General features: G+C 36.5%; 1 protein-coding gene across 1 annotated transcript in view; it reads right to left on the reverse strand.

The window, feature by feature from the left end:
* HCN1 (hyperpolarization activated cyclic nucleotide gated potassium channel 1) overlaps positions 1-25,239 on the reverse strand; it is a 205,831-nt gene that overhangs the window by 13,091 nt on the left and 167,501 nt on the right. Inside the window, exon 6 of the mRNA XM_027446808.3 lies at positions 8,867-9,107. Coding sequence (XP_027302609.3) covers positions 8,867-9,107 — 241 coding nt within the window. The remainder of the gene's footprint in view (positions 1-8,866; positions 9,108-25,239) is intronic.

Consider the following 25,239-nt stretch of genomic DNA (forward strand, 5'->3'; position numbering starts at 1 on the left):
TTAACTCAAAGTCTTCTCAGAAAGCTGTTTGATAGAAAAGAAGCTTAGGATTCTTACATAAAATGGAAATGCAAGCCTTTACTTTGTCTTCAATGTTATTCATAATAGAATATCCACATATTCCTACTGTACTGTAGCAAACTGTTTTTTATATCAAGACAGACTATGATATGCTAGTAATTATCTTTTAAAAGCTCATAATTTGGCTGATATTCATTTTATTTTTAATGTGAAAACAAATAAATCAAGATAATGTGCCTAAGTCCAAATTTAATTTTCATACTGGCTAGCTCAAAGTCCAGAAATGACTGTTGTTTGGATGGAAACCTGTTCCCTCTTAAAATAAATAAATAAATAAATATATCCTTTTGTATTCAGTGTTATGTTCTTGCCATCTTGAGCAAACAATAACAGTTGCAAATTAAGCAGTTCAAATTGAACTTAAGTGGAATGTAAAAATATTGTACTTTTTATTTTCTCCTCCTATTAAATTGTTAAATAAATGAGCAGAGTCTATCAGTTCTGAATTAAATATTTAGATTAAATATTTAACCTACACTCAAATATTTGAGCTAAAGTCTACTGTGAAGTACTTGCAAAATTATCATCTGGTTTATTTGTTTGTCACCTCAGATTTGCAAGGCATGCTGATGTGACATTTTGGGTGCACTAGTTCTCTTGCTTATAAGGACTAACTTAAGAATTATCACAGAATTATAGAATGATTTAAATCAGAACAAAATAGAATAATAGAATGTTTAAAAATTAAAAATTAGTTACACTGTTTTAATGAATTTGAAGAATTAGAACTATCATTTGGGTTCAAGACTATGTTGTTTAGATAGTGGGGATTATTATTAACATTATTATTAATGATATTGTTAAATATACATCTTAGTTACTGATAATTAATAAAAATCCTAAAACCAAATCTGATTCTACTTTACAGGGCTGCAGAGTAACTCATTTTCTTTCTAACTTCTTTAAAAAGTTCCATACACTTAAAAATAATATTCTGTCCAAATAGCAAGAAGCTCTTCTGTCTGCATAGCATTTTCTACATAAAATGCAACGTCAAAAGAACAACATAATGTAGCACAAGGAGTTATGTTACACCATGAGGAATACATCCTCAAAATGGCAGACTAGTCTGTGCCAAAAAGGACATTTCACTTTTATAGCCTCTTGCAAGCAGAGCTGTTAGAAAAATGGTCTATATTGTTCACCTGAAAAGTGTTTTATGAATGAGTTGGTATGGAGATCTGGAGATCCTGCTCCCTTCAAGCATTTAATTGTGTACTTGCCATTAAAAATATGAGTAATTGCACCTCAGGGAGGCTACTTATAATTCATTATGTATTTTGGTGCAGTGCTAGATTGGCGTATGAATACTGGGACTAAATTCACCATTACCTTGAATAATGAGTAGCCATATGTAGTATTTTTGCAAAATGTAAAACTGTATCATACCATATTGTCCTGTTATAAATTAAAATATATAAAGCAGTGAGCAGTCAGGCACTTTAACAACATTTTCTCTATTCATAATTAATATTATTCTGCAAATCCAAAGTAGCCTATCAAAAGGAGGTACCTAGAGTGTACCCAGAAAGAAAGTGGCAAAATATAATCTAAAGTGACTCAACATTTCCCATGGTATTATTTTCCACTGCACTGGTCTAAAATATACTGACAGTAGCTGTTCTGAAATGGGGAAAAGGTCCATAAATAAAAGGTAGGTCAAAGTAGTTCTGTCTAATTGGAATTCTGGTAGCTGAAGCAAATGCAAGATACTATTGATTACAATTTAAAGTGTGGAAGGACAACTGTTAAAATGGTATTAAACAACTTAAGCAAATAACATATTTAAAAAATATAAAGTATGCCATGAACTACATGGACATATGAGTGTTATAAAACTAAAACCAAACAAACAAACATAAAAACAATGCCTGAAAATGTCTCCAAATTCTGTGAAGATGAGGATGAAAATCTGCTTTATATGTAATTTTTGATAAAATTACTGCTATCTGGCAGTTATTTATACCTGACATTGAATAAATAAAATAAAACATGTATTTGTCTCTTATTACATTGCAAGAGGTAGATCATTATATATTGAAATTCACACACAACTCACATACATGTATCAGATGCCATAAATCAACATGTATCATAAATGTAGTTTTAGAAAATCTTGTGTACTTCATCATGTTCAATATATCTGGAAGCTCATAGAAAAGAAAAATCTTTTAAAGCAATATGAGTTCTAGTCTACAAATTGACTTATTGATGACTCTAAGTGGTATAAAACCACTGGGATCCTCAGCGATGGATAAAACAAAATAAAGCAAAGCAGAAAAAACAGTGTGGAGAGGGAATGACAACAGAACAGACATGTCCCAGATTGGGTAGCATGAATTATTGCACACCTGCCTACTGGAATTAGGAAACTCTTTCCAACTGCAAACACAGTGAAAACCTCCATGGGGATGCCCAAACTAACATAATTCATAAATATATACATACACATCCTACAGATTCAGTTTGGATTTCCCTAGCAATATCAACATTCCTTAAGCTTTAATGCAGTATCTGTTAAAAACAGAAAAATAGGTTTATAATTTCCTGGAGCATACGTCTGGGTTGCTGAATGAAGGAAAGCCTGTATAAACACAGGTGGGAAAACAGATGGAGGAAAAAAAGATAGCAGGAACACAAGGCTTATCTTTTGTCCTTTGAGGTTGAGCAGAGTGTTGCCAGTGACTTCAGCAAGAGCAGGATGGGACCACAGTGAGTAATCAGTTCTCTATCCACCAGCAAGCAAGCAAATTAAGTAACAGCAGAGTTCTGAACATGTTCCCAGAAATCCTCTTTCAGATAGTTCTGCTGAGTATCAGTAGTTGGGTAGTGTTGGATTTATTCCTATTTTTTACTCTTTGTAGGCATGTCAGTTCCAATCTAGCACACCATTTAAGCAAAATGAGGTTCAACACATGCTTGGGGGGATCAGGACTGCACACCCAGAGTATCTGCTCTGATTACGTTGGGGTGCACATCAGGAGGGGAATGGGACATCTTGAAATTCCTGCTCAACAACATGCTTTGCAGTAGCTGCGGGACAACTTTAACCTTTATGTATTTGGAGGGGGAATAGTCTGAATTATAAAATGGCAAAATGTTCCTTTTTGTCTTTGCTTCCCACACAGAAGCTTACAGTCCATACCAGACTGTCAGTGAACACCAGAAGACTCCATGCCCCTAGGCTGGGGCTAGGGATATGCAGGGAAGTGAAGGGTCTCAAGATACCAGGGAGGAAAAGTTGTGTTTGTTTTTTTTTATTATTATTATTATTTTATTTTCTCTTCCAGGAGATAAGGAAATCTGTCAGAGACAGATCTTATTGTGATGGCTAAAAGAGCCCTAAGATTCACATGCAGAACCAACCAAGAAGTCAAATGTTGGAAAGTAGCTCTTCTACTGTAACAAACTTCCATTTAGTTTACCTTACTTTATTATTAGTCATGAGACCTTTATAAACCATCAACATATAACTTTATTATGGAGTGACTGTGATATCATTCACTCCAGCAAAAATCAGAATTCATTTGTACCAGGGCTCTTACACTACTTTAAACCAATATACATTGTTTTAATGCGAATTAGATTAGATACACTAGATATCTAATAATATTAATACTATTATTATTATTATTATTATTATTATTATTATTATTATTATTGTTGTTGTTGTTGTTGTTGTTGTTGTTGTTGTTGTTATTATTTAATTAATATTACTATTAATATTAATATTAATGTATCTAGCTCACTAGATACATTAAAATATTATTTCTGCTCTGTAAAGCCTCAATAAATGATGAACTATACTTCTCTACTACTCTATAAGTGACTCATATTCTTGTACCTCCTTTGTAAACATTTAAATATCCTTACTTTTTAGCGCTTTTATGTGTCTAGTGAGGAAGAAATACACAATCTGTCCCATAACTCCTCTTAACACAAAAAGATCTTTGAGCAGTTTTTAATACAATCATCTAAAACACAGAGTAAAAGGTTCAGTAGGTCTGAAAACATAAGTTTCCTCCATACCATTTACTAAAGGGATTATATCATAAGTAGTGTTGAAATATTGAAGTATTAAATAAGAGAGAAAAACAAATACATTAAAAAACAGACATTAAAAAAAAAAGTTTTTAAAAAAAGTTTAAAAAATGTAGCAATCACATCTTCAAAATAATATTGCTTGCTTTTTTCAACTGCTTCCTGGTTATTATTATCCATTCCAGGAAGACTGAATACAAATGTGTTCATCTCAAATTGAATTTAGTTGCAAACACGTGTAGTCAGGCTTCCCTATTTGCTGTTCAAAAGGGATAGGTGTGAGTACCTTCTTGCTGTCTGCCAAGCTTCTGAAAAATACTTCAGTCTTATTCACACATAATTATGCTCTTTACCTACCAATTTCATGGCCATGGCCATAAACTCACATTTTCTAAGTATTCTCTTTGCATTTCTCTACACCCCTTATTACCTGACTCCTACCCACGCAGTCCTCTATTGACCTCTGTCTGGCTCCCCAGATTCTTCTGACCTCCACTGTGTTTTCATCCTATTTGTTAACATAGCTCACCTCCCTCTCCCCTGACTATCCACTCTCTCCTGACCATTTCCATTCATGTCTTACTGTCAAATCCCATTCTCCATAAGCAGCTAGAAGGAGACAAGTATAATTTCCACGGAGGACAACCTTGTTTCCCCTTATATGAAAACCATGCCAGTCTCAGTGGGAGAAGTTCCATTCTCTTTTATTTAGAAAGAGAAAAGACATATTTACTGCTTTGCTGAAAGAAGCAGCAATCCTATCGCTAATAATGGAAAATAGAAAGTTATTTTAACAAACAGGAAAAAAGCAAAGAAAGACATTGAAAATCCACAGATATTTAGGAATAATGACTATCAGTCTATTTAGAATAACAGTATATGGTCATGGAAAATTTGATTAAAACAGGTGAAAAAGCAGTACTAAAGCCCCTGAAATTCTACACTCGTAACTAATGGTTACATCATTTCACTGACATAGAAATGAATATATAACTGAGCAATATATGCAAATCACTTTAATGTATTCCTTGTTTTCATATTTTTTCCCTTCTCTAAAAACACATAAACACACCATGTGAGGTCAGGAATTCTAAGGGCAGCCAAGAAATAAAATTACTATTTTTATTAAATGCTAGGAAAAGGCAAATAGAATTGATTGTCCTGAATCTTTATGAAGCAACATTTCTACTCATCTGCATCTGTTCGAGAAATAATTTATGGCACTTTCTTTAAAACATTGCCTCAGTGGTCATTACTGAAAAGCATGAAAGAACAAAGTCAACCTCAAACCACACATTTCTTTCTGAATATATTTACTATCTACTTTGTTATTCCAATAATGTGACAATGTTTTGTTGTTGTTGTTGATGATGATTTTTTTTGTTTGTTTGTTTGTTAGTTGGTATGTTGACTAGTTGACCGCAGAATTGACAGTGCAAATGGGTGAGTATTTCTCACTTATTCCCTTATGCATGTTTGGTATATACCATCAAAAGTATGGTGGTGGGAAGGGTACAGGGATACAAATACAAGGGATAGGGATAGTCCCAGACATTACTTTCACATTCATATTAGCATTTGGAGTAGATACATGGGAAGAAAATAAGTGATCAGAAATGAGACCTTTTTCAGGTCCTTTTTCCCTTCCTCTCCTCTCCTCTCCTCTCCTCTCCTCTCCTCTCCTCTCCTCTCCTCTCCTCTCCTCTCCTCTCCTCTCCTCTCCTCTCCTCTCCTCTCCTCTCCTCTCCTCTCCTCTCCTCTCCTCTCCTCTCCTCTCCTCTCCTCTCCTCTCCTCTCCTCTCCTCTCCTCTCCTCTCCTCTCCTCTCCTCTCCTCTCCTCTCCTCTCCTCTCCTCTCCTCTCCTCTCCTCTCCTCTCCTCTCCTCTCCTCTCCTCTCCTCTCCTCTCCTCTCCTCTCCTCTCCTCTCCTCTCTCCTCTCCTCGAGTCTCCTCGAGTCTCCTCGAGTCTCCTCGAGTCTCCTCGAGTCTCCTCTCCTCTCCTCGAGTCTCCTCGAGTCTCCTCGAGTCTCCTCTCCTCTCCTCGAGTCTCCTCTCCTCGAGTCTCCTCGAGTCTCCTCGAGTCTCCTCTCCTCGAGTCTCCTCGAGTCTCCTCTCCTCGAGTCTCCTCTCCTCGAGTCTCCTCTCCTCTCCTCTCCTCTCCTCTCCTCTCCTCTCCTCTCCTCTCCTCTCCTCTCCTCTCCTCTCCTCTCCTCTCCTCTCCTCTCCTCTCCTCTCCTCTCCTCTCCTCTCCTCTCCTCTCCTCTCCTCTCCTCTCCTCTCCTCTCCTCTCCTCTCCTCTCCTCTCCTCTCCTCTCCTCTCCTCTCCTCTCCTCTCCTCGAGTCTCCTCTCCTCGAGTCTCCTCTCCTCTCCTCTCCTCTCCTCTCCTCGAGTCTCCTCTCCTCGAGTCTCCTCTCCTCTCCTCGAGTCTCCTCTCCTCGAGTCTCCTCTCCTCTCCTCGAGTCTCCTCTCCTCGAGTCTCCTCTCCTCGAGTCTCCTCTCCTCGAGTCTCCTCGAGTCTCCTCGAGTCTCCTCGAGTCTCCTCTCCTCGAGTCTCCTCTCCTCGAGTCTCCTCTCCTCTCCTCTCCTCGAGTCTCCTCTCCTCGAGTCTCCTCTCCTCGAGTCTCCTCTCCTCGAGTCTCCTCTCCTCTCCTCGAGTCTCCTCTCCTCGAGTCTCCTCTCCTCGAGTCTCCTCGAGTCTCCTCGAGTCTCCTCTCCTCTCCTCGAGTCTCCTCTCCTCTCCTCTCCTCGAGTCTCCTCTCCTCGAGTCTCCTCGAGTCTCCTCGAGTCTCCTCTCCTCTCCTCGAGTCTCCTCGAGTCTCCTCGAGTCTCCTCTCCTTTCCTCGAGTCTCCTCTCCTCTCCTCTCCTCGAGTCTCCTCTCCTCTCCTCGAGTCTCCTCTCCTCGAGTCTCCTCTCCTCGAGTCTCCTCTCCTCTCCTCGAGTCTCCTCTCCTCGAGTCTCCTCTCCTCGAGTCTCCTCGAGTCTCCTCTCCTCGAGTCTCCTCTCCTCGAGTCTCCTCTCCTTGAGTCTCTTCAAATCTCCTCAAGTCTCCTCAAGTCTCCTTGCTCTACCCAGCAGCAGCTATTATTTCATATTTGCTCCATCAGCTGTTAGGGCTCAGATGCACTTGCCCCCATTTTTTTTACCTCTTGTCTCATCCTAGCTATGCTTTGGTATGCAGTGTAATAAGTTCTTGAGGTATTTGGATAGTGCAAACAGCTTATTTTTTTGTCTGTATTCCTGCTAAGAAGGGTAGAGGATGAACAGGATGAGCTAAAGAGTCATTTGCACTGCAACAACAGGATGACAGTTATGTAAAATACTTCCACGTGCAATCTCTTCTGATCCTCTGCTGGTTCAGAGGAGTATTATGGCCAGATTCAGCACACAGGCTCTTGCAAACTCATTTTCATAAACTGGGGCATTGCTAAGCATAGAGAAGACCAAGACCAAGGTTGCTCTGTTTCTTCATCCTCACTCAGCATTTACCTTTTCTTTCTCTTAATCTCCTGTCTTTGACATCTGTGGTTTAAGCCCATGGGATAAGCACAGAACTGCTTTACTGAAGTGCTTCCACAAATACTGGTACAAATCACCTTGCAAAGGCTATTGCAGGGTGACACAGCCTGCTGGCCCCATCAGTAGGAGTTGCTTTAGCATATTATTCTAAAATGGGATTAGTTAAGTAATTCTACAGCCCAATTCAAACACTGAGCCCAATTCACTTTTCTAAGCTTTCCACTTCTGTATACCAGCTAAATGCCACTGATTAGGCTTTCAATTCAACATTTTCTGAAAGGTTTTTGACTCAGTTCCCAGATGATTCATGGGATTCATCAGAAAATTAATACAATAATCAACTAACTGTAATGGTCATGGGCAGCGGTGGAATGCACAAATGTTCAATCAGTTTCTGGAAACCAGCCTTTTCTCTACTCTAAGAAACAAACACCTATTTTATTATACATAGAAAATTTAAAGCCACAAGGAACAAAATTTTCATCCTGATTGACTAGTATATGTTAAAAAAAATGCTTTCATCCAAATAGAAATATTCAGTTGCCTTCATTTAAATGAATATCTATTTTTCATTAGGATTACCAAATGAATTTAACTTGGATTAAAATTCATGTCTGTTTTTTATTAATATGCATCTGTTAGACATCTATCTAGTCAAACAGGAAGTCCAGTTTCTCATATTTTATACTGGAAGGCTAATCAATATTGCATGCTAAAATTCAGTGAAAAAGCACTAATAACAGCTTGAAATATTCATGAAGGACAGCAAAATCTCATAATAATAATGATCATTAATCCACTGTCTATTTTTCTGGATCTTACAGTGATTTTTACCTTTTAGAAATACTTTACATTTATTACTAAAATTTTCTACCCCCTTTTAAAGAAGATGAATCCTGTTATTTTACCTTTAAATATCTATAAAATTACTATGCAAATTATTATATCTTCATTGAAATACTGTCTGTTAAATAACAGCACTCTTCATTCAAAATCACTTCAAATTCAGGAAGGTCATTCTGTATCTTCAGTAGCTATTTTTGTAACAGTAAACAGACTATGAACGTGTTATTCAGGAATACTTTACGTGCACTTCCCTGAAACTGGAATTGTCTAGGCAAAAGATACTCAGTAGACTTATTGTGACGTCTCTATATGTCTGATATGAAATATGTTTGATGTTAGTACATTCACTCTGATAGTATCATTAATTTTTGTCCTACTCACCTCCAAAGTAAGAGCCATCTGTCAACTTCAGCTCCTTGTTGGATTTGGTGATGACGCCAGCAACACCATGCTGAATGAAATACATCTTTTTACCTACAGCCCCTTCTCGGATAATATAATCTCCAGGTTGGAACACCTCAAATCGCAATTTGCTTAGCATGGCAGTCACAAAATTTGGGTCTGCATTTGCAAAAAGAGGCATTGTAGCAACCAGCTTCCGACAATTGAAGTTGACAATCTCCTAAATGGAAAGGAAACATAATGATAAAAACAATGAGCAAATACATACATCGTAATGGGTATTGAAAAAAAGACTATGTTTTCTTCATTAAAAAAAACTTTTGTGTGGTTTTATTGGACACTTCTGTTTTTCTTACTATGTCTAATTTTTAATCTTTTCATTACATTTGTATCTATTTCTAGTAAAGTGACTGAAACAATAGTGCAGTACCAATTTGTATTACTCTTTATTATAAATGTTGTCTGCAAGTGATTTTCACATATTATCATCCTTGGCTTTTAAGGAGGGAAAGATAGGGTGGAAAGATAGAACTTATACAGGAATTACACAAGACTGGCAACAAAATTAGCTGCTGAAATAACTTTTATGAAGTGATAACATTACGCAATCCAAAGTTTAGCCCTGTGTTCTCCAATATTACACCAGTAATATCTCTATGATTTTAAGAACTGTACTGGTAGTAATAGATGCACACTACAGTTAGCTGAAGGGGTAGCTGAAATCAATAATAAAATTTCTTTCCTATAATTTAATTCATCTTATAAATACAGAGGCATACACTTCTGCTGTTCAAAAAAAATGTATATACAACAGACCTTTTAAATGTGTTAAGTGTAACTGTTTTCCTAAGACTACTACACACCTGTGGTGGGCTGTTTCCCACCAAGAATGTTTATATTTACAGAGCCAACAATGAGCACATCTACATGAGAATGTATCAAAAAGCTATAAATGTCCTACTTGCTTTAAATCAAAACCCAGATAATTCCTCATAAAATTTCAAGCTATTTTTTGCAGGCCTTATTTGTCTTAGAAAAATGAACATGGTCAGTTATACAGATTTAAACAGTGTATTGAACTGGGACTAATCATTATCAAATGTGAAGACGGGCTTAGGCAGGCAACTACTGAATTAGTAATCTAGACACTACAGGAAGAGCATGTACATGTATATTTATCCATACACAAATGCACAGAGAAGAAATAAAATAAGCGCATGACCAGCAGTCACCTATCTGTTTTGGAAAACTAAATATTGCATGTCAATGGAGAACCCCTAGCATTTCTTAACACCAAGCAAAGCCTTCATGATTGATGTAAGGAGACCTGCCAGTGCTCTCCTCTTCTTGACTCAACTCTTGTTGCTCTGTCAGTCTTCCAAGCAGCTGCTACCTCATACTTCGATCTCACATGGAAGCATGCTCTCTGGGCAGCAAACTCAGATATTCTTGCCCAAGTACAGACAAATTTTCCTCCCACCCTGATCCTTTGATATCCTGCTTGTAGACAAGATGAAAAAGTTCAGCTTTTTCCATAGTATAAGAATCAAAACCATAGCAGGTTCTTCAAATCATCTTGCATCTGGGAAGGAGGTGGGGATCTCATTTTGCATGGTTGCTGAGGCAATTAAGAGGCATGGGTATGATCTCAGAGTAAAGAAACAACCACATTTACCAAAGAAATTACATCTTTCCAGAAGAACTCCAGTGGAATTTAGAAAAATACTGTGAAGCAAAAATTCTCACCAGATACTGGGAATAAGTAAAGTTGTTATATCCAGCAATGTCTTACTTTTCATTAAAACAAACAAACAAACAAACAAACAAACAGAAAAGTTATTTCCTCATGCTACTCCTCGATTCCTAGGATTCCTAGTATAGACTTCTGACAATCCCATGAGAAAGTGTCATTAAATAATGGCAAAATGGAAATAGAAGAATCTGAGCACAAATGAACACTACAAGGAGCAGTACAGTGATTCTCTTTAACCTCCATCTCAATAGCATTATATTTCTATACTTAGACACACACTAAATACTCCTTTTATACTTTCTTATTTTTTCCTTCTGGAATGTGTCAAGGACGTATACAAATTATATAATTAACATTTCATACAGATTTAATTCCAGAATTACTGTGTTTAAGATTGAATGAAAAGTAAGATGCCACATCTTTGAAGTCAATCACTAAACCCCAACTGAATTCAGTGGGGATATGATTCCACTAAGAACATTCCATCTAAGAATTATTTATGAGCAATGGAAATAGAACAACAATCCCCTTTCACTTTTCACTGTATTGCCTCTCTCTTTACTCTCTCTGTTTGCCATAGCTCTCCTTCTTATGAGTGCTTTAACACACTTGAAGCACTGCACAACATATGCGCTCCATGACTAATCATAAATCACACCTACTCAAAGAACATCAAAATCAAAGATTAAAAAACAACAACAATAACAACAACAAAACTATTTTGTAATTAAAAAAAAAAAAAAGTTGTGCTTGTAAAAGCACCTGGAAAATTAGATGTAAGGTGTTGTTTGTTTGAATCTGAAAACATCAAGTAACAGCACTGCAAGATATAAACTACCTGACAGATGTCACTGGCATTCAGTATCAGTGAATCCTGCTGAGTCATTACATCCTAAGGAGTAATCCCAGACTACCTGTTCAAGTATAGGCTGTATTATATAATAAATATTGAAGGAAAAAAAAGAAAAGAAAAAAAAAAAAAGAAAAAGAAAAAGATTCAAGCAGAATGTCTTTCCAAGGAATAAGGAAGATCCTGTTCTTTTCATCTAAGTAGGTAACAAGGAACCTCACTTCTCAGTAAAGCTGCAGTGACTGCTTCCCTGGCAAATGCAAGTTATTCTCTGCTCCCAGTGTTCACAGTATGATGGCATCACGTGAGGAGTCCCAGACTACATTCTATGCTCTATATGAAACTGCTGTATTGCAGTTTTGGCTGATGCTAGAAAGCTGGAAATAACTATTACTTTTATTGCTTTATTATGGGACATTTCCGTAGACTTGCGACTTGTTTTCTGTTTCTGAAAGAGAATAGCTCTATCTTGCATGTTTGGGAGATAGAGAAAGGAAATTATTAAATAAAGCAAAAATTGACTTGATATAGAAGACAGTGGAAGTAGCACAGAAGGGGCTGGGAAAGTGAAAAGTCTGACTATTGTCATTATCAGAAAGAAAGAAAGAAAGAAAGAAAGAAAGAGAACTAGATAGAAAGAGTGAGGAAGGAGAGAACAGGAGGAAAACAAAAGGAAGAAACACAAAGGATCTAAAAGAAAGGGGGAAAAAAAAAGGAGTTAGGAAGGTCAATTTTGAAGAAGAAACTGAAAATCCTGAAAAAGTGAGAAAAGGGCATCTACAAGTACTTCAGTGGCAAAAGGAAGACTAGGAAAAATGGGGGCCCTCTCCTGAAGGAAACAGGAGACCAGGTTACCTGGGACAGTGGGAAGGCTGAGGTACTGAATGAATTTTTTGGCTCAGTGTTTAACAGCAAGACTGGCCTTCAGGAATCCCAGGTTCCAGATGCCAGGCCAGAAAAGATGTATCTGGTGGAAGAGGAGTAGGTCAGGGAATACTTACGCAAACTGGACATTCAAAAGTCCATTGGCCCCGATGGGATGCACCCAGAAGTGCTGATGGAGCTAGCAGATATGATTGAGATGCCATGCTCTAATCTTTGCTCAACTGTGGTAACTGAGAGAAGTGCCTGAAGACGGGAGGAAAGCAAATGTCATTCATATCTTCAAAAAGGTCATGAAGGAAGACACAGGGAACTACAGGACTCTTAGCCTCACTTCAGTTTCTGGGAAGGTAATGGAACGACTAATCCTGGAAACCATTTCCAGGCCCATAAAGGAGAAGAAAATCATCTGAAGTGGTCAACATAGGTTCAAAGAAGTGAAGTCATACCTCACCAACCTGACAAGCTTTTATAATGAAGTGACAAGCCTGATGGATGAGAGGGAAAGAGTGGATATTTTCTTCCTGGACTTCACTGTCCCAGTGTAAAAGGTCAAGGCACCAGTACATGCTGAGGACCACCTTGGTGAAAAGAGGGGTCCTGGTGGACACCAAGCTGAATATAAGTCAACAACGAGCCCTTGCTGCTAAGAAGGTTAATGGTATTCTTGGCTGCATTAGGCAAAGTATCAGCAGCAGGTCAAGAGGGATGATCCTTCCAATGTACTGCACACTGGTGAGGTCAATGGACCTCCAGTGGTCCATTCCAACCTTAACCATTCTGTAATTCTGTGATACATAAAAGAAAGAATAAAAGTGTTAAGTAATGTACCTTCATAGATTCATGAGCTGATATAGGCAGAGGAGAGAATTAAGGACTACATAGGTCTTCTGAACAGAGCCAACCAAGCTTAATATGAAATGATTTCATTTCTTCTTGGGATACACAGCAAAACACCTCCTTGTTGCAGGATTTTCACCTTTAGAAACTCACTTCCTCTTATGGCTCCATCTCCTGCACACATTTCTCTCTTGATATATAATCTGTATCTGTATATATCCATGCATACAGACAGCTTATCCTCTCAGTCTGAGTTGCCTAATGAAGGTACCAACATAGCTACAAAACCACCCTGCTGTGGTAATTTCAGCTGTTACATCTTAGTAAGGCACTCATTTTGTTGATTAGTTCTCTGTGAAAGTTTATCCTAAAGTACCAACTTTCCTTATTTAAGATGTTAGAAGGTGGAAAATTACTGAGCAAGAAAGAAATGTGTCATTTTTAAGTGCTTTGTTTTTCTGTGAAGTGTTCTTTTATTTAAATATGAGATCAGTCAGAACAAGTAAAATACATTTCTGTGAGTCTTAATCACAGGCCGTGCTGTAATTTCAGATTCCTTTATATTACTTCAAATATCATCTTGGAGAGAAAGAAACAGTAAAGATTATGAAAGTGTCTTATGTAATTCAGAAAGCATCAAGAGAAATAGTGCTGTGTTTTAAAACAAAGGTAACTAAGAAAAAGCAAAAAACTCCCATAAAAATCTTTCACATATTTTTGATTTATTTCTTTGGAGCCAAGTTGGAACGAGATTGTACTCCACAATATATCTTTATTAGAAGAAATAATAATTATGCTTTCTCTTTTATGTTTTCTCCATGCCAAGAAAATAACAAATGAAAACTTTAGGAAAAGTTTAAGAACATTTTATGTGGCTAACATGGTTAAAGGAGAAGAGTGCTTCAGACCCACATGGAGCAAGTCTTGATCTCATTCAGGTATTGGTCTCTGTTACAAAAGAACTAAATTTGAGGTGCAATGGTCTGCTTTATATTAGAGATTTCTTAGGTAATTGCACTGGCTCCTGCTGCTTTATGTTGTAGTAGTCTTATTACTTGTCTTGGCCTTTCTGAACATTTTTTGAAACTCATATTAAGTCATCAGATATTATCATTTTCTTGGGTTCAATATTTCTGTGCAATTGCTCCAATGCATCTTGAGATGTCAAATTTAGAGAGGCTGCTATGGAAATGTCATAGTTTGAATGGTAAACAATGATGGCCTATTTCTCTGAAGGTATCAGGTAGAATTTTTAGGATGTTTTCCCAGGAAAAGACTTCTAAAGGCTTTTAGATAGAGGCAGTGCTTTTAGTTAGAATGACTGGGAAAAGCTGTTGCTAAAATAAATAAATAAAGTTCTTTTATGTAAAAACTTTTATGTCTGAAAGGTTGTTTGCTTTTTTCTTTCCATACACAAACTGTGTCTTTCCTATGTGGAGGCCGCTGAAGTCTTTCGGTGGCTACACTGATGTAGCTTAGTTTCACTAGGTCAGTTTTACACACTATCATAAAACTCTAGTGTACAGAGATTCTCTGCTTAAAAGAGTAAGAAAGGATAAAGTTACCATACTGAGAAAGATATTTTCTCTTTCTCACATGAAGAAAATTAATGAGCAAGTGATTGAGGGAGAACTATGGGAAAAGCATGATGCTTAGGGATTTGGGGCTATATTAGGATATTGTAAATATGTAAGCTGGGTCTTAAGAAGTCATATTCTGTATGTGTTCATAATTGCCTATAATTTTTTTAACCTGTTGGTCATTTATATTCAACTTTGGCAGAAAGGAGGCATCTCACAGATGTCAAATTCTCACAGCTTTTATGACAGCAGGCAATAAGGATGAATAGAATTGGTACCCCACTGAGAGAATGACTATATTATTAGTCACATAGTTAGCTCACAACATGTTAAATGCCAGAAAATCTACATGTGACCATGGGATGCAACATTCTTTATTTCTAGTATACCTGAAATTGTTCAAAATGCTTTGACACATTGTGGTTAATCATTTACACGTATATGGAGGGCTTCCCTTAAAAAATAAATTTTGCTCAGAGGCTTCCATATAAATGAAAATAACTATGCACATTTTTTGTGTTTGAATGGGATTTCCATTCCATTCCATTCCGTTCCATTCCGTTCCATTCCATTCTACTCTGTTCCACTCCATTCCATTTTCCATTTTTCAATTACACTCATCCTTGTCTAGCATTCTGTGCAAGGAAATACAGGCCAAGTGCTTCACTCATGACACAGTTGAGGGCTAACATAAAACTTGTCTTTGCAGACTGGAACAATAGGCACTCTTATCATGGAGACCCTGCTTAAATTTTACTCTTGGGGTAAATTTGGACACTGTCATTCATGGCTAGAGCTACACTGAGAAACACAGTTCTCTTTTTCTTCAGGACTTTGATATCCTGCCATTCTGTTAACACAGCTGGATATTAAGGGTGTGTGAGCTCTGGAAAACCTTGCTCTCCAGCCCCTGTGGCTATACATTTTAGAAGACCAAGAATGCTCTGATCTGAGGTAACCTACATGTTTGACATATACATAAAGCACAAAAACTGAAAAAGAAAAAAACTCTGATCTCCAGGGCAAAGACAATCAAGATGATCTTGATTATCTTGAAAACCACTGGACAGCTTGCAATTTCCAAAGCCTTCAGATCCCCAAGACTGTATACAGGTTGTGCAGATGCAGATTTTTTTTTTTTTCCCCAACCAGCTGTGAGATGAGCTTTAGGCAGGGCAAAGGAATGGAGAAATAAATATGCTTTCCAGCCAAATATTGATCGAAATCTCCTGTTTGGATCTGCCAGGACTGAGTTGAAGCAGGTATTGTTTGTTTTTTTTTTGTCTGCCTCTGTTCACCTCATTTTAAATTTTAAGATGAGCCAGCCTTAAAAAGTGCATATGGTAGCTAGTATTGCTATCTCCTAAGAGGAAGAAATCTTTTTCATGCATTTGCAAACCTATATCAATGCGGATATAGGTTTGACCAATTATATTTTCTTGGCTTCTTTGATTAAATGTTGGCTTTCTTCATACTTCTCTATCATTACCTTGTTTTGCATTTTTTTACTCAACTCCATCTATGCCTCAGAATTATTACTGAATTAAATTCAAATGCAGACAAAATAATCCTTTTAAGAGTATATGATTCAACAAAACCTCCAATAAAGTCAGTTTGGTGAAAGTTATCCATCTTTCTTTCTTTTTTTTTTTTTTTTTTCCCAGCCTGTTAATTGATTTAATTGAACTTAAGGGAGACCAGTTCTGTGCATCTCATGTTTCTCTTCTCTAGATCTTCTCTAGATCTTTTATTATATTGAAAAGATTAAAGAAGAGTAAAAGAATGAAAGAAAGAAGAAAGATGTTCTCTCTGTATACTTTCATTCACTAAACAGTCCATTCTTTCTTAAACTGACTTACTTTTTAAGTGAATTTAGCTGTAATCTTCTTCAGTGTTCTGAAATGTTCTATGCCTTTTAATTTTGGTTTCCAGCTGGGTGCAATGCATCAAAAGGAGAACAGAGATACAGCAATGTTTTAAGGCAGTTTGTAGTTGTAAGATAGCTGGACTAACTTTTAAAGCTTGGAAAATCCTGATAAATACTGAGATAAGTACATAAAGTTTGAGCCAGTTGACCAGCTCCTAGTTCTTGAAGGCTTTTTCCCTTATTATTTGTAGTGCTAAGAGTGACAATTGCTGAAAAAATTTCCTGAGTGTTTATAGGGGAATATAACCCCCAGTTCACTACAGAAGGTAATATAAAATTAATGCTGTACAATAACAGCAGTTGCTATAGGGAATGTTCCCTTTTATTAATTGAATAAATAAACTGAAATTTGCAAATGTATTTAACAATTAATATTTCAGCTTTCTGTCCAAGAATAACCAAATCTCTTCATTCTCATTCGTATCTCTTTGTGTGTTATACTCACTAATACTATAATATTTACTAAAATATGTCCAATATATTGGGCAGGTGGCATTTAAGACCAAAGTCTTGGCTCAGTAAGGCATTTTAGATATTTAAGTTGTCTTATTATGCTCGTGAGCCTACAAATTTAAACATATGTATGTCAAATTGTGACAGAAAAGACAATTCCAAGAGATGTGAAGCTTATAAAATCTTTTCTGTATTTTTTTTATAACAGCAACTTGTGTTACCACTTGGAAGAGTGGTGTGAATTACTCATCACATTTATTGCACAAATGAATGAAGCAAACCTCAAATCTTTCTAAAATAATGATTAAGAAACAAGAGAAAGTTTTGTTGTTGTTACTAATTGCAAAACTCTTCCTAGTCTGCTTGCTTACTTATAGTGTTGCTTTTCCAGCCCCTTTTTCCTTTTGGTAACCTGATGATTCTGGAAACCATATTAATCCTTGTATTTTTGTACTGAACATACAGTGATGACACTTTGCTAACACCAATCAATTGTAATTGACCTTGTATGTGATATGTGTGACAGCTACTATTTTTTATTTTTTATTTTACTATATTATTTAAAAAAAAAAAAAAAGGGTGGGGGGGAAGAGATCTTCTACATGAAGATCTTTTACACACAGATCTTCTGAATAAAGTGTACTTCCTATATTCACCAAGTGCAATGAGATTTCACCTAATTGCTGGCATAAAAGTGTTTTGTTTTAGTAAGGTGCTGGAAAGAATGTTGCTATTCTCAGGACAGTGACTGATTCACCTGATTCCAAGGAAGAGTATCTGTGTACAAGAGAAAGAAGGAAGAACAGGGCAAGAGAGAAAATGGAGAATGGAATTTCACAAAGGCAGCCAGAGCTATACTTACATTTGTGTGACTTATTAGGTAAAATGTGTTGATTTGGGTATTTTGTTGTGTAAAGTATTTGTTGGAATGCAGAAAAGCATGTGATGGCTGAACAATACATCTTGTCTCACTGAAGCAAGAAGGGATTTGAAGAAAATAACTTGTAGATGAAGGCAGAGATGAAAAATCTGTGTTTGAAGTTAGCAGGGGTCTGCCTAGGGACTAAAACAAAGCATTGAAACGAAGTATTGAACTTGGTGGAAGAAAAAAACTCAACATGCCTTAGGAAAACTAGAAAGTTATGTCCTGGAGATATACATGTATCTGTGTGTTGACTATTTCTGATCTGCTCTTGTTTCGTCAAGAGCAGAAATTTGATGTCAGGAATACTTCCCCTGCAAACTTGGTATGAGCTCCAAAACAGGCAAGAAATTCCTTCTGCCATCCTATCCCTCCCTTCTTGCCCTCTCTTTCCTCCTCCAGTCCCCTGTGCACCACAACCCAAATGGCCAGAACAAATGAGTCAGACAAGAGGTAGTTTGAAAGAGAACTTGTTTTATCCACACCTTCTGCATACAGCCTAGCCAACACAGTAACAACAACAACCAGGAAAACTGTTATTTAAAAATCAGTGGTGGTTTGTTCACTGGGTTATTCTGAAGCTCTCCAAGAGGTCTGGATCAGAAATATTGTTATCTTGTTAATTATTAGGTTAACAGTTACTCTTATTATGAAATTATAAGCCCATTGGTTCAAGGCCACTCTCTATAAAGTTATTAAGTAGCTTAAATTAAAACTTACTGATAGTAGTGGATAAATCCCAGTTAACTTAGCTTGAAATTTTCACACTGAAATTATGTTCAGAGTTTTTAAGTACATTTTTGCATGCACATAATTTTATTTGTAACTACTCAGTGAAGGCCTAATGTACATTATGATATAGTATAAACAGCCAGCTTCTAACTTTAACACACAAAATGTAAACATTGCTATGTTATCTATTTCAGCATCTTCAAATAGTGAAAAAGAGCATTTGTAAATGAGGTGATTTATTTCAATTTGTTAGAGAAACATGTGATGGAACCCTGAATGCCTGTGTATGTTAGAATATTTACATTGTCAACTATGTATGCATATGTCTATATTTAACAGAAGGATATAAAAAGAAAGATAAGGAGGATGCCCATTACCTTTCTAATTCTGAATCAGCCATCGTCACTGCTGTACTATTTTAACAGGGTCAAGCTAATTATAAAGTCATTTGAATTTGCCTTCTAAATGAAACTACTGCAAAGAGTGCTGGAGCAGGACTCTGTGTTGTTACACTGTAAGACATGTGACACAGGCGTAAGGAGCTCATGACCCACATTCAGGCCACTGGGCTGGAGTGCAAGCCATGCAGAAGTAGAAAAATACTAACAGCAGAGATTCTGGAGCCTCATTTTGCAATGAATCATGAAAATGCTGCTCTGTTACAAATGAAAGGGTGAGACACAGAGAGCAGGCTTCTGAAGAGATAGCATCAGATGGTAAAAATGAAGATGAAATCTCTGGGAGTAACTCGGCAGAGTGACAGCCAGACAGCCCTGAAGTTAGAATTTGCTTGAGAGTGCCACTTTGGCTAATACTGATAGCTGCAGGGGAAGAGATGCATTAATTGCACAGGAGGTGTGAATAACGCAAGAAATTCTGAGGACTACAAGTAGGAAGCATGACAGGAAGAACAGCTTTGATAGTAGATTATGTCAAGAAAAGAGAAAGCAAACTGGCAGGAGTGGACCAGTCTATGTGCATTAGTAAGAACAGCTAGAGTAAAAGTAATGCATAAGGCTCTTTAAATACATAGTAGGCAGGCATGCATAGCAATGGTAGATCCTAGAATGGTCAATTAGTATTGGAAAAAAGTTATATAATTTTGGCAGATCAGCTGCAGAATAGGTACCACACAAAAACAAACAAACAAACAAACAAACAAATAAATCAGAAGCTAAAAAAATAGGTCCTTCAGAGAATACTAATGTTGAAGGGATTTTAGGCCAGTATTCAAGCCACTCACTCCAGTTAGTGTATAACATAGTGTATAACAAGATAAAAGAGAGTGCATGGCATCACAGTAAGAAAGAATCATATTACAGCTAGGAGACAAATCATAGTCAAGACTTGACAGATCAAGGACACATGGGACATCCACCAATTCTAGATCCTGAGTATATTTGTTCTACAGAGCACAGAAATGAAGTGCCTATGCAAATAATACATTCAAGAAGCCAGGAGAGACACCTGTAACCCTCTATCATCCACATTTAGTAACTATGATGTTCTTGCTCTCTGCATGCAGTCACTAAGGCCTCAAATATTTGTGCCTGTGCCTTCTTTCCAGGAGTAGGCACATAGCAGAAGTGAGAGAGCCTGATGACAGCAGGGCTCCCAGGAGCTGCCATTAGCATCTGCACATGAGACTATTAGCAGCCACAGGAAGCAGGTGGACATGCTGTGGCACACTATTTACATCAATTAAATATTATTCTTTAAAAACAATTTCAGTTTACCTGCTTGCCCAAAGTGTTACATTTATTTAACCATTAATAGCATCTGAATGCATTACTTACGTTATGAATTAAATATAAAATGAGGAAAAATTCCATAAGAAATGCATTCCTGTAACTTAATCAGAAAGATTTTCATATTATTTTAAGACTATATCTTAATCTCTATTTTGATGAATAAATCAATCCATAATGATTTTATATCATAGTAGAGCCCTTAAAAGCCCTAACATTACAGTTCATTTTAAATATAACCATAGACTGGCAGCATAGGAAATATGTACTACATATACTACAGAATAACAATGAGAAACATAAAGACCATATTGTTACACATAACATATGCACTTAAAGAATACTATGTAAAGGTATAAACAGATTATTATATAGTACTTTTCTCATACGTATATTTTAGACACTTGGCTGTATGTAAGTGCCTGAAAGTGTGTATATGTATATGTATGAACATACTTACATGTGTACAGATGTATATATGTGTGCCTTGAATGTAAAAACACACACATTTTAACAAAATAATGTGTCCCTATAGAAGTATATTTGAAATTAATTTTAGTTAAATATTTAGAGGTTAATGAATATTTGTGTAAAAGCATGTGCTTGTATAACTGAAGTGATAATCTACAAGCAAAAGGTGAGAGGAAAGAAGATTCTGCTCCCAGTCCAAATTATGTTCTTTGGAAATGAAATGTCCCGATGTTCTATATTCTGCAAGGACACATGATCTGTATCTATTTTCAGCCAACATCTTCTCACATGGTAGCCTAAAAATAGGCCAGCTATGAACTTTATATAATGGCTCAGGAAGGGTATTAACCTCTTTCTCACATTCTGTTTTTCATACTGCTGTAAGTATCAATATTATTGAGAATGTATCTTGTGCTACAGAATGACAAAGCAAACTACATCCTTCCAAGTTCTGCTGTGCAGCATTATGGATGTCATTGCCACTTAACTCCCTTCAATGTCTGTTATATATTAAGTGATCTACACATAACATCAACAGCATTTCTCTTCCACTGAGTAGCACATCTATTTTGTGACAGATGATAAAAAGCATGAGAAATTTTATATCCAACTCCTATTAATAGGATACTTTCTGCTCCTGGTGAAATGTGAATGATTATGAAAAGCAGTGTTTTCATAAATACCATAAGTGTAAATACAATGTTTAGACATGAATGGTACAGCAAGTAGCTAGACATTTGTGTTCTCGAGATGCATGTACTAGCCACCACATTTCCTGAATAACCTGTTGTCCAACCAGCACAGCATAATGTTCTCATCAGGAACATTTTTGAAATGATTCAAAATAGCTCTATTCTTTTCTATTTTTTTTTTATTTATTTTTTAATACAGGCCCATTTTTGCCTCCTGATTTTCAGTTCCTTGCAATTCTGAATTCCCTACTATGAGATAAACTTATTTTTTATGTCACAAATAAAAGTGACATTCACAAGATCGCAGAAATAAATATTAAATAGCTTTCAGTTCACAGTTAGATAATGACTGCCTGCAAAAATACAGACTAAAATGAAAACTATTAGTTACAAAGGACATGGCTTTTCTATATAATATATATACTCACATAGGTATTTATTTTATCTACAGAATAGTTCAGCCTTCTATCAAAGCACAATCTGCTACTTTAAATGTACTGCAGTGATCAGAGTGCACAAGATACAATGATCAGCCTATTAAGACTTGTAACCAAGTTTTTACCAAGTTTAACCAAGCTGTAGGAACTTTATTAATCTCCTCTCAACCAATCACAGAGTTTTAATTTTTCACAAATGAGGCAAATAAAAAAAATGGATTTATTAATGAGAAAATTAAAAAACACATCTGAGAGATTAAAATCTTCCTAGGGAAAGTCCTCAGAAGTAAGTAGTCTACTGCTACTGAGGCTGAATCAGATCCAGTACTCCCACAGAGCAGGGCTGTGAAGGTATCATGAAAGAGATGGTGACAACAGATAATAAACATTACCTTGAACTCAACCCACAAACCAATTGGAAGTCTGCACCTGCACACCCAGTGCCTGACTCCACATTTTGAGCCAGCTTTTAACTTCACTCACCTGTAGCAATCCCATGTCACAGTAGTTGAGTCCCAGTATGAGGAAGATTCTTGTTAATCACAAAAAATATATAACAGTACATTCCTCCAGTGTTAGACACTTATCTTTAAATTAAAGAAGTGTAATTCAACACCTCCTGCATTCATATCTATGATTTATTTCATTATCTGTCCATTTAGATGTCATTTAAAGCACTAATATAGGACACAGACCTGTCCATTGAAAAGCAAAGAAGCACTAACAGAGGAACAGCATATGAATACACATATTTTTTTTGCAATTCCTGTTTCCACGTGATCTCCCTTAAATGCTCTTCATCAAAAAAAGGGATTTTTTTTATGGACATTACGTTTATCTGGATTAGTTTGCAGATGAAAAGAATCCCACTTTTTCAGGTAGTAAGACTTCAGAAAACAAACAAACAAACAAACAAAAACAGATACTTCTGCATCTGCCAGTTCAGGATGTAGTTATCTCCTCTCGCTGATGAGACACAACACTAATCTGTATTTGTGCGATTTCATGGACACTGGCACACTTTCACCAATTCCAAACAAATAGGCTTCAAAAGATTTCAGCTTGCTTCTGGATCCAGAATTTAGATTCCACAGTAAAAATTGAAGGAACAGATGTTCCTTCTCACCACTGCCAAGGAAGAGATTTATGGGAAAGGGACACGGGCATGTCTGTATGATGCCTCTCTGTCTTATCTGCACTGCAGTTTCCACATGGATCAGGGCTGCATCCAGCCTTCTGCTTTCCCGTGGTCTCCTTATGTAAGGACCAAGAGCTTTAACTTCAGAAGTCTACAAGGGGAAAAATGGAGAACTAGCAGGTACCAGTGACAGAATACCAGGTGGTTTTACTGTAGCCAATCCTCCGTCCCATAATGTTGAATTAAATCACACCACATAGTTTCCAACCCTGGATCAAGACTTTTAATCTTTTCAATTTTTCTTTTAGCTCTCTATATTTTCCAGAGGGTTCAAAGGAACATTTGTTAACTTCTGCGCTGCTTTAACATAAAGGACTCATGGACATAATTCACAGATTAGGGCAAAAGCTCATTCAGTTTTTGCTGAATAAACTGAAGCTTTCCGAAACCTACTAGAGAGACCATTATACAAATCAAAGCAAGCACAGTGTTAAAATCAAATGTCTTTACATATGAAAAACAAACTGAGAAGTCATCTGAAGTGGTTTGTTATTATTTTTAACCTCCTAAAAATCAGCAACTCAATTTATAATTGGAATAACATATTCAGACTTCAGTAATGAATATCTTGTGGTAAGCATTGTCTAATATGCATTAACTTTTCCTGGCTTTTAGCAGAAGCTACATAGTTAAAAAAAATAAAAATAAAACTACCCAGGTATCAACTAGCAGAACAATCCTAACAATCCTTCACTCCATTAAAAACTGAGACATGACAGATACTTGGAATTGTGATCTTGGACAGAATCGGGCAGTAGTGAGAAATTATCCTTTTCAGGACAGCACTCCTGTTGGATTAGATGATGTTCTCTCAATGAGCTGGACCTGGTGCCAAAGAAAACCTTCCTGATTCTGCTCTCCAAATGCTCGAATAGCAGTTCAGACACGAGCAGCTATAGACTGGATTTACTCCTCTATACCTGGCTTTCAAAGTCTCTCAAAGTGTTTAGTTTACAGCCATATAGTCTAGTATTTTCCTCAAATAATTAATCTTTTTACATAACAAAACTACTGCAATAAGATTTGAGGATTTGATTTGGATTAGTATATTTGAAGAGCTTATGAAATACCAGTCATGTCTGAAATATTTATTAAAAAATTATAACAAAAGAATCTCATAGGTGAAACATCGAGGAGAAAACACACTCCCCAACATGAAGGAAAGAAATTAAACTACATTTTCTCACATTCCTAGGATTTGAGTGTACAAAGACTCTTCCCATGTCCTATCTGGTGAGGCAGAGTATCTTAAAACACAATAATCCAGTAACCTGCTGACTGCTTGCTCATTTCTGACACTACCGTTGCCTATTTATTACTGTTCTTAATTTCCAAAAGTTAATTTCAGTCTTTTCAAAGATGTTTTTCAGGGCTTTGATTTCGCCTTGTATATTATACTGACTATTATGTGGACATACCTTCCATAGATCTGTGAAAAATAGCAGTGGTTGTTGTTTTTTTTTTGTTTGTTTGTTTGTTTGTTTTTCCCCAGCATTTTTCAAATAAGTAATGTTCCAGTGTACCAGCATTTATTCTGGTAGATTGATGTGCTGCATAATTTATTCATTACTTCAATACTCCAGAGTAGGAACCAAAGTTATGTTTTATCCATGTCTACGTGAAAAAGCTCTTCAATGCAATAAATAAGGAGGCTATTGCTCTTTCCACATAGCAAAGCTATACTTACATGACTTCCTGTACAACTTCATCTATAATTCTTATGTATTTTTCCCTGTTGCCCTCCTTAAACTCCATACCAAGGTTCAGTGGTTATAAAAATGCATAAAATTTTATGGACAGTGGATTAGAACGAAATGATTACCCCTCCATTTTTTATGACCCTAAATTTATTGACATATGTTGTTAT

This window comes from Anas platyrhynchos, chromosome Z, assembly GCF_047663525.1.
Source record: "Anas platyrhynchos isolate ZD024472 breed Pekin duck chromosome Z, IASCAAS_PekinDuck_T2T, whole genome shotgun sequence".
In the NCBI taxonomy this organism is placed as follows: Eukaryota; Metazoa; Chordata; class Aves; order Anseriformes; family Anatidae; genus Anas; species Anas platyrhynchos.